This window comes from Monodelphis domestica, chromosome 4 (assembly GCF_027887165.1).
Source record: "Monodelphis domestica isolate mMonDom1 chromosome 4, mMonDom1.pri, whole genome shotgun sequence".
NCBI classification, from domain to species: domain Eukaryota; kingdom Metazoa; phylum Chordata; class Mammalia; order Didelphimorphia; family Didelphidae; genus Monodelphis; species Monodelphis domestica.
In genome coordinates, this window is record NC_077230.1 from 394,215,481 (window position 1) to 394,225,853 (window position 10,373).

Here is a 10,373-nt window from a genome sequence, read left to right on the forward strand (position 1 = left end):
CTTTCCTTCCTTCTTCCTTCCTTTCTTTCTTCCTTCCTTTCTTTCCTTCCTTCTTTCCTTCTTTCTTTCTCTCTTTTCCTTTCTTTCTCTCTCTTTTTTCTTCCTCTCTTTTTCTTTCTTTCCTTTCTTTCTTTCTCTTTCTTTCTTTTCTCTCTCTCTTTATTTTTTTCTCTCTTTCTTTCCTCTCTCTCTCTCTCCTCCCCCCCCCCCTCTCTCTCTCTCTCTTTCCTCCCTCCCCCTCCTTCCCTCCCTTCCTTTCATCAATACCTTTATCCCCTTTAGAGCAAAACCCCTTTATAACAATAAGTATAGTCAAGGAGACTCAAATGATGACCTTGTCCAAAAATGCATGTCGCTCCTAATCTCAAGCACCTCACCTTTCTGTGAGGAGGTGTGTAATGTATAGGTATCATGAGGACTGGCACATAAAACACTATGGAATTCTCCTGCTGGAAGCAGGCTCCTGAGCCTCCTTCACATGGAGAGGTTGCATCTGCGCATTGTGAGTACAATCTGCACATCCATCAATCCTGGTAATATTGGCCCCCTCATGTGTTCTCTCCCATCATACTACCCTACCTTTTCAAATCTGGAGGACAAGATCCTTCTCTAATCTTTCTTTTGGCCCCGTCTTTTCTTCCCAAATCCCTTGGACCTTGGGCCAGTGTAGTAACAGCAGAAAACTAGGGCAACCCATTCCCTTCCCCTTACTTCTCTCTATGTCACCTTCTAGCAGTAGTTTATTTTACTCCCATCTCCCTTTCCCATCTTTCCACTTTCCCCCCAACCCTGCCCCCACCCCAACTCTAGAGATGACAAGGAATTTAGCCTCTAGAACAAATGATCCAATAAAGCATTAGCCAATCAAATTTTGGCACTTGGGACAAAGTCCAGATTGCCCTATCTTAGTTGTGGCTCTGGAGGGCTGTATACAATGTATAATTCAGTCATGCTGGGGTGTGGAGGTGTGAATGGCCTTCACTGAGTCCTTCCTCCTACAGGAAGCCTTCCCTGACAATTTACCGCCGGAATGATTTTTTCTTTCTTTAAACAATGATGGTGAAGGTTGTTTTCTGTACCACGAAATCCTCTGAAACACTGGTTTTATTTGCAATGACCAAGGTTGAAATAAATTATAATTCATAATTACTGAAATTAAGATAATTTATAGAATAAACTAAATATCTTTTAAATGTAATAAAATCGATATTATGTTAGTGATTTTCTGTGTTTAGAGGCAGCATGTCAAAGTAGAAAGAATACTTTACTTGGAGGCAGATGAGTGGCTCTGACACTTCCTAAGTGGGGTGGAAGGTAGGATTTGAACTGGGACTTAAGGACGAAGAGGCAGAGATGAGGAAGGAGAGTGTTCCTAATGGGCTCCTATATAGAGCTGTGTGACCCTGGGCAAGTCACTTAACCCTAGTTACCTAGCCCTTATTACTCTTTCCCCTTATAACCAATTCTTAGTATTGATTCTAAGATGGAAGTTAAGAGTTTGAAAAGAAAAGGAAAGAAAGGATTCTTGATCTGAGGTGCAGCTAGTTCAAAGACACAGAGATGGGATATGGAATGTTGAGTTTGAAGAACTTCAGGAAGGCCAAATGTACCTGGAACATAGAGTTCCTAGAGGGGGATAAAATGTAAGAACACTGACAATTTAGGAAGGGGCCAAATTATAAATAGGGTATCTAGATAGCACAGTGGATAGAGTGTTAGGCCTGACCTCAGACACTTACTAGCCAAGTGACCCTGAGTAAGTCCCTTTACCCTGGTTGCCTCAGTCTCCTCATCTGTAAAATGAGTTGAAGAAGGAAATGGCAAACCATTGCAGAATCTTTGCCAAGAAAACCTCAAATGGGGTCACAGACTCAGTCAAAAATGAATGACAAGATGTGAAGAACAGCCTATATAGTATCCTACAGCAATTAGGTCACTTCCTCTCTGTAGATCTTAGCTTCCTTATAGATTCTTATACCCAAGGGGCTTGGATTAGATGATTAGGGTCCCCTCTGAGCTCTCAATCTAATCAAGTTTATTAATCCTTCTGAACTATGTTTTTGGAGGGCGGCTATATTCCAGGGAGTGAGCAGGCCCCATCAGAGAACCTAGGCTCTGGGCCCTAGAGGGATCCCCAAACTTTTTACACAGGGGTCCCTCAGACCATTGGAGGGCCGGACTATAAAAACCTAACCCTAATCCTAACTAGGCAGCAGTATACACAGTGCGGAATTCCTTCCTCCAGATCATTGCTCACTATACTGACATCTTCTATTGTGCAGCCACATAATCCTTTGCTGGGTGCCTCATTCTAAGGTGCCACGCAAAGGATTATGTCACCGGAAGTAGTACTGTTACATGAGTGATGCCTTGCTTTGTGGTGCTGCCACATACAGTGCTCCTCACTGACCACCAATGAAAGAGGTGCCCCTTCCAGAAATGTGGTAGGGGCTGGATACATGGCCTCAGGGGGCCACATGTGGCCTGGGGGGGCATAGTTTCGGGACCCCTGCTCTAGGGCCTGTGAAGGAAATTCAAGGAAGGCATCCAGACAACCAAGTAGCCAAGTGAATACACAGGAGAGGAGACTTTATTGAAAATCCAAGATGGGGAAAAAATGGCTCAATGGGAAGGTTGATTGGGTAGCATCCAGAGGATTTCCAGGAGAGAGGCCTGTGATTGTTCAGAGCAGCATTTTCTGGAGGAACAGAGAATGGTTTGAAGATAAGACCTCAGCCCAGTTCAGAAGACTCAGGACTCAGAAGACTCAAGTTTTGGCTTCTCTTACCCTATTCTGTGTTATCCTATTGCCTGGATATCTACTGGGCCCCTTCAAGTCACTGAGCCTTCAACAAGTCGCTGGTTTCCTCATCTTTACTGAACCTTCCAACTCTTCACTTGGATCCTGTCTCTTCTTGAACCCTGAGCTCCTTTCCTAACCCCCTATGTCTTCATAAACCCTATATCTTCCTCCTTGAGTCTCCATTTCCTTGCTAAACCTTCTTTGCTTCACTGAGCTTTCCTACCCTTATTGAGCCCACATCCTTATGCTGAGTTCCCAACTTTTTACTGAGCCCTAATCCACTCACTGAAGCCTCCTTTCCACCCTTAGGCCCTATCCCCAACCTGATCTCTAGTCCTAGAACTGAACCCCATTCCCATTCATTGTGCTCTGCATCCTACCCTTGGACCTCCTCACCCCCACCTGGAGCCATTCTTCTCCCTCACTGAACCTCCATTCTATTACTGAAGCCTCATCCTTCTTCACTGAACTCCTCACCTTCTTTTTTTGAGGTCATATTGCCTTGCTGAGCCTTTTATTCCCATCTTCAAACCCTCTTTCCCCCTCGCTGGACCTCAGGCTCTCTTAATACATTTCCTTTCCCTAATACTGTCTCCATCCTCACTGAGTTCCCAACTCCCTCCCCGATCTTCAATTTTGCCCTTTCCCAATTGGCTTTTATGCTCTGAAAAAGCCTCCATCCCCCTCCATCCCTCAGTTTAGCTTCTTGTTCTTGTTGTATGGCTAAGTGAATGGCTAGATATAGAAATGAATAATTAAGGGAATGGACCCACCTCATTAATCCAGTCCATGTAGGCAGAGACCTGGGTGAAGACTGTGGGCTTCTTAGATGTGTTGCAGCCCCAGGCAGAACCAAAACTCACAATCCCTCTCACTTCCCAGGCTCCATTTTCAGCCTGACAGTTCAGGGGTCCACCTGAGTCCCCCTGCCCCCAAGAAACACAAGCATTGATCACCAGGCAACTTAGAGCCACCAACAAATGCTTTCGGTCCCTCCAAGCATCAGGTAACTTTGGCTATCTTGAAATAGCCTTGATTTTCTGGGTGACCTTGGTAATTAGTGCCTTTCTTTGTGCCTTGATTTCTCCAACTACTCCTGGCTCTCCTCTCTTTCATCATCTCTAAAATGACGAACACTATTCAGAGATGGGAGGATATGAGGTATGGGCTCTGTTAACAACTCAGTTTGTTGATGTTGGTATTGGTGGTAGGATTCATGATAAGACTAGAAACGGTAGTGGGATTGGTGGTAATAAAGATGATGATGATGGTGGTGGGGGCAGCTAAGGTGTCTCAGGAGATAGAGAGCCAGGCCTGGAGATGGGAAGTATTAGGTTCAACTCTGGCCTCAGATACTTCCTAGCTGTGTGACCCTGGACAAGTCATTTAACCCTCATTGTCTGGCCTTAGAACCAATACACAGTCTTGATTCTAAGACGGGAAGGTAAGGGTTTGGAAAAAGAAGATGATGCTAGTGGTAAGAAAGTAATGGAGATAGAGATGGTGGTTTCCAAATGAGATAATATTTGTAAGATACTTAGCATAGTACCTAGCACACAGTGGGCACTATCAAAACAATTATCCTTGTCCTACCTCTGGTGATGGAGGCATAGAGTATGGAGGTGGGGGGTTGGGATGTTGATGATGAAATTAGTGCTGTTGGTTGTGATGAGGATGCTGGTGGTGATCAGACTGGTTGTCGTTGGCGATAAAGAAGGTAATGGTACTAAAAATGATGGAGGTGTTACTGATGGTGCCACTAAAACCATTGCCATTGGCTTTTATGGTTTGCAAAACACTTTCTCCACGCTATCATGATGATGCAGATAGTATGTGCCTATTTGCAGGGACAAGGAGGGAACAGGAAAGAGTGTCTGGAAGGGAATGATTGGTTTTCCAATGAATGGATGGTTTTCCAAAAGGGATAGTAAGTGATAATGATGGGAGGTTTGGGAAGGGGAGAGAGGCTGGATGCCTTCTACTTCAGCAGCTGGTCCGCTGTTGAACAAGTTTGGTTATGGCAGATGAAGCAGTATCTATGGCTCCAGACTCCTCTGGTTTGTTTCCCTCTTTCTGGAAAGGGGTTCACTGGGTGGTCTACCTGTGACGGTGTTAGGGAGTTAAGAGCTCTTTGAATTAGCATCGTTCTCTCCCAGCAGGCCCAGTTTCCCCCAACCCTGGACTTGCTGTTCGGGACTATGACTCACATTGCAGGCCGAGATGACGCCATCTCCTCCAGCACACACCATTTTTTGGGTCACCATGCTGCCCCACCAGTCACTCTTGGTGCACGTAGTATGGTCCACTATGGGCAGGAAGCCTTGTTGGAGATTATCAGCAATGGGGCCATTGGCTAGGGAAAGGGAGAACAAGTCATACCTCTGATCTCGTGATCATGGTCTAGAACCTATCTGCCTTAGACTCTTATGGAGTTGTCAGAAAGATGATGGGGCTTCAAGCGCAGGGGATTTGCAGAAACTCAAAGGAATTGTACATGGTGAGAGGATTCACATCCCTTGTGAGGGATATTTCAGAACTCGGGTGATCTTATTCTTTCTAGGTTAATGGAAGCCCAATGTCCACTGTAGAAAATGATAGGAAAAATGGCAGAATGGAGAGAGGCTTTAGAACAGAGAAAGCATAACCTGGAAGGATCTTTACAACACAGAAATATGAGAGTTGGGAAGAACCTTAGAACATAGACTATCAGAATTATAATGAGCTTCAGAATATTTACGTTTAAATCTAGGAGATTCAATTCTCCTAGGGGCTATAGAATGGACACAACCAAAATAATGAGAGACCAGAGTGGTGCCATATGGCTGGATTCAGAGAGGAATAGTCCAGGAACAAGTCACCGTCCTGCCATTTTGATATACTGGCCTTTCTAGGAGCTTGATAAAAGCTGCTGCTCCTGAACTCATCGAACCTTTTCACAGATTGACTGTATGAGATCTTGAGTAAATCACTGAATTGTTCTAGGTCTTGATTTCCTTAACCACATAACTTGTATTCCACAGGGATGCCAGGAAAATAAGTTGAGTTGATAGGGGTAAAGGAGTTTTGAAACAAGGACAAGTACTAGATACATACAAGCTATGCATCTTAGAGGCCATTTCCTCCAGGAAGCCTCCCTTGATTAGCTAGTCCAGATTACTGGGGCTCCAACATTTTGGTATGAGAGCTTAACTGCCTGGTCAGTGGGATTTGAGGATATGTGTTCCTCCCCTTTCAGAAAGGATGGCTAAAAGAGATCCAGAAAGTCTTGTACTTACTCCAGAGGCGCCCCCAGCCAGTCACATAGCAAGGATAGTCATGAGCCAGCAGAGATCCCTCTGGGGGCAGGCAGGCCACCTGGATGGTGTCACTCAGTTCCACAGGTTCAGCCAGCTTGATAAGGGCGATGTCATTGCTAGGAGCAGAATTCAATAATTCAGTTCTGGAAATATGGGTAAGAAACTACTATATGCAGGAACCCTGTGCTTGGCACAGGGGATAGAGAGGCGTCCCCGTCCCTGTCCTTAAGCAGCTTAGCTTCCACTGAGACTGTGGTGGGATGAAATCTGGTCCTGGGAGATGAGGGGAAAGAGATGGGGAGAATCTCCCCTGCTCCCCTCCCTCTTCAGGAAGAAAGAGCCTTGAGGAAGAACTCACAAGACTTCTCTAGCTTGGCCACGGACTTGCTGTCTGACCACAGATCTCTGGACTTCACCTTTCCCATCTGTAAAGTGGGAGAAGAATTCCTGCTTGACTTATCTCTGAAGGATCCTAAAGGGAAAGCTCTCTGTACATCTTAGAGCTTTATATAAAAATAGGCTATTAGGGACCGCCATAGATCGAAACCATGGTGGGAGAAGTCATGATGTAGAAAGGATACCTACACTTACTGATTCTAAGATGGAAGGTAAGGGTTTAAAAAATAAATAAAAATGAGGCAGTTAGGTGACTCAATGGATTGACAACCAGGACTAAAGATGGGAGGTCCTGGGTTCAAATTTTGCCTCAGATACTTCCTAGCTGTATGACCCTGGGCAAGTCACTTAACCCCCATTGTCCAGCCCTTACTGTTCTTCTGCCTTGGAACCAATACACAGTATTGATTCTAAGGGAAGTTAAGGGTTATAAAAAAAGAAAGAGTATTTGAGCTCAAGGATATTAATGCTTCTAGGGTAGGAGGGAAAGAGGAAGATACTCCCTAGTTATATGACCCTGGGCAAGTTACTTAATCTCACTCAGCCTTAGTTTCCTCATCTGTAAAATGGGAATAATAATAGCATCTAACTCAGTATTGCTATCATGAGGTTAAAATTAAATGACATGGGGACAGGTAGATGGCTCAGTGGCTTGAAAGCCAGGCTTGGAGACAGGAAGTCCTGGGTTCAAACCTGACCTCAGACTCTTCCTAGCTATGTCACCCTGGGCAAGTCATTTAACCCCCATTGCCTAGCCTTTATCATTCTTTTTCCTTGGGACCAAGACATAGTATTGATTCTAAGATGTAAGGTAAAGGTTTTTAATAAAAATGTGCTATTATTCTTATAGTCTTAATACCTAATACTTAATACTCTTATACTCTTAATAATGGGGAGAAGATTGGAGTCATTATAATTTCCAGTACCTAGTCAGAGTTAGTGTGGCTGGGGATGGATGATATAATGGAGGCCAACTCTCTAGTCCTAGCCTTGAAAGCTGTCCCTATTTCTAGTGGGGCAAAGATACCAGCATGGAGACCACTCACCGCACCAGGAAGGAGTTCCACTTCTCATGGACAAAAATGGTATCCACAGCTGCTGCCACTGCGTCAGCCTCTTCCTCCACCAGGTTATTCTTGCCCAACAACACTCGGTAGGTTTTGTCTTTGCTGAATAAAGGGAATGGGGAGGGTTACCTTTGGGTCCTGGTTCATTCATGGACCATAAAACTTTAATTCAATTCAACAAACACTTGTTCCACTAAGTCTCATCCCCATCATCCTCTCTGAACACTGAGAGAAGAAAGAAGGCATGTTCATTGTCTTCAAATGTCTGAGGTGCTATAAGGGGAGAAGGATTAGATTAAGATCCTAAAGGATCTTAGACCAATGGATATATGGAAGGTAGATTTTGTCTCAGCAGCAGCAGCGCACTCCTGAGAAGCATATGATACTTGAAGCCAATTTGTACCAATTACAATTGGACCAACACATTATGGGCTGTTAGGCTGAGGGGCCAGTCTTTGGTCTATACTAGAGACCACCTAGACAGAAAGAAGAACTAGATGAGGAGTTTACAAAGTCTTATGTCCAACCACCTGGAACAGTGGTGGGAGGTTGTGAGTCCTCATAAGGGACTTCAATTATTTTGGACATTTGCTGGAGCTCTGGTTTTTCCAAAAGTATAAAAACTAACAAAATTTTTACTTGATTTGATAATAATTTAATTCTTCAAACCATCCTGAGTACCTGAAGATCTTTGTATCTGGAAACAGGGTTGGACCAGGAGGACTTGAAGTTTTTCTCCAGCTTTGAGATTCCATGTTTGTTTGTTTTTAAATGAATCCTATAAATGTCATCTAGGCAGCTTTCAGATGCCATTGCAGAGACAGAGGAAAGAGAGACAGACCCCCTTCATTCTTCTCTGTGCAGTAGGACACATGGCTCAGGGATGGACTCACCTGATGCAGTGGGCGGCAGTCAGGACATGCTGGCTGGAGATCAGGCTGCCTCCGCAGGTGTGTCTAAAGGTGTCATCCTTAAGGTACTGTAGGGAGACCTGTCAGCATGAAGGGGTGATGAGAAAGAGACACATCTCAGGCAGGGCATGGGACCCAGGATCCCCAGCTCCTATTCTAACTTAAAAAGCCCCAACAATTCTAGATCATAGATGTGGAGGAAAGGAACATAAAGGGCATTTAATCCAACTTTCTAATTTTACAAATAAGAAAAACCAATGGCCAGTGGAATAAAGCAAGTGGGAAAACCCCCAGCTACTGCATATGTATTGGGAAAATTAGGATTTGAACTCAGTATTATTTGTCTCTGGTCCTAGCACTCTTTTTATTTATTTTTTAACTTTTACATTACAAGTAATACTATGTATTGGTTCCAAGGCAGAAGAATGGTAAGGTCTAGGCAATGGGGGTTAAGTGACTTGCTCAGGATCACACAGCCAGGAAGTATCTGAGGTCAGATTTGAACCTGGGACCTCCTCTCTCTAGGCTTGCAATCTATTGAGTCACCTAGCGGCCACTGGTCCCCTCTTACACTCTATTATACTCCATTCCTTCTACTGAACCACACTGTCAGTCTCCCTCTGTTGGGGTGGGTCTAGAACTTCCTTAATAGCTCACATTCACATAAAATTTCAAGAGGAGAGGCAGTATAGTTTGGTGGTTTGAAAGCTGGTCTCAAAACCAGGAAGCTTTGGGTTCAAATCCAGCTTCTGTTACTTGTTGGATGTGTGACTATGGGCAAGGCACAACCTTTTATGGCCCCAGACAACTCTTGAAGAGAAGGGGCCAGTTTGTGTTGGTGGAGAGAGCTCCCTCACCTGGGAATATCCATATATCAATGGAATTACAAGCCCAGATCCTGTTCTCCTAAGTACTTTATAACTACCCTGTGTAGAATGTAATTCAATGATTTTTTTGTTATTTAGTTGACTTTTGATGACTCCACTTGAGGTTTTCTTGGCAAAGGTCCTGAAGTGGTTTGCCATCTCCTTCTTGAATTCATTGGACAGATGAGGAAACTGAGGCCAACAAGGCTAAGTGACTTGCTTAGGGTCACCTGGCTAGTAAGTTGAACTCAAGTCCTCCTGACTCTAGGTCCAGTACTCCATGCTGAAACATCTAGCTCCCTCACTTCAGTAATGATCAGTTCACGTTAGAGATTCCGATGAAACACAAACTGAGGTAGGTTGAGTTGTGTCGAAATTTCGTGCTTCTAGAAAAATGGGATTTGGTTCTCTGTAAGCCATGAAGTATGCCCTAGCTAACAAGGGAAAGAAATAAGGGCCAATGCAGGCAGGCAGACCCTCTGACTCCAAGGCTGCCATTCTTGCTTACCTGCCAGGGCCAGCTGTGAGGTCTGACGTCTTCTCCTCCCACCACCCGGTTGGCCAGGTTGGGCATGTAGGTGGGAACACCACAGCTGGAGGCTGAAAGAGACATCAGAGAAGTGAACATGAGCCATGAGAGTGATGGCGTGGGCAGAGAGCTGGAGTGGAGACACGCCTGTCTCTTTCTCCGATTGCATCTTCTCTAATCTGTGGCTCAAGGGAAGGAGGATCCAGGCAGCCTCTAGCTCCCAGCTTACCATAGCCCAGGAACGCAATGAGGAGGACAGAGCCCAACATGGTGCTGCTATAGGGAGTGCGTGACCGATGTGGCCACTTAGGAGGGTCCTTATATACAGGCGTCCGAGCCTGGGATTCGAGCCAAGGTTAAGATCACATTTTGGGAAGGGCCAGAGTTCCCGATAAGGGTCTTACCCTGACCTTCAGTTGATTAATGTTTAATAGGCTGAGAAATTGCTGTAGACAAGGAAACATTTCCCAAGAAGCCTATATCCAGAGGGTCTGGGAGTCCCAAG

General features: G+C 44.8%; 1 protein-coding gene across 1 annotated transcript; it reads right to left on the reverse strand.

The window, feature by feature from the left end:
* Window positions 1-2,567: 2,567 nt before the first annotated feature.
* On the reverse strand, window positions 2,568-9,934 carry LOC100027379 (chymotrypsin-C). The gene is made up of 7 exons (XM_056825251.1): window positions 9,848-9,934; window positions 8,456-8,553; window positions 7,542-7,664; window positions 6,079-6,215; window positions 5,011-5,156; window positions 3,577-3,729; window positions 2,568-2,698 (listed from the first exon to the last, which is right to left on the reverse strand). The coding sequence occupies exons 1-7, from the start codon at window positions 9,911-9,913 to the stop codon at window positions 2,684-2,686; spliced, it is 738 nt and encodes a 245-aa protein (XP_056681229.1). The 5' UTR covers window positions 9,914-9,934; the 3' UTR covers window positions 2,568-2,683.
* Window positions 9,935-10,373: the final 439 nt, after the last annotated feature.

Bases quoted from the DNA above. Each gene is read 5' to 3' on its own strand.
- LOC100027379 (XM_056825251.1), bottom strand. From the start codon at position 9,913: ATGCCCAACCTGGCCAACCGGGTGGTGGGAGGAGAAGACGTCAGACCT. The intron at 8,554-9,847 runs GTAAGCAAGAAT...TCATGCTGACAG, and splicing joins CTCACAGCTGGCCCTGGCAG to GTCTCCCTACAGTACCTTAA. The intron at 3,730-5,010 runs GTGAGTCATAGT...TCTTGGGGGCAG, and splicing joins GCGTCATCTCGGCCTGCAAT to GGGGACTCAGGTGGACCCCT.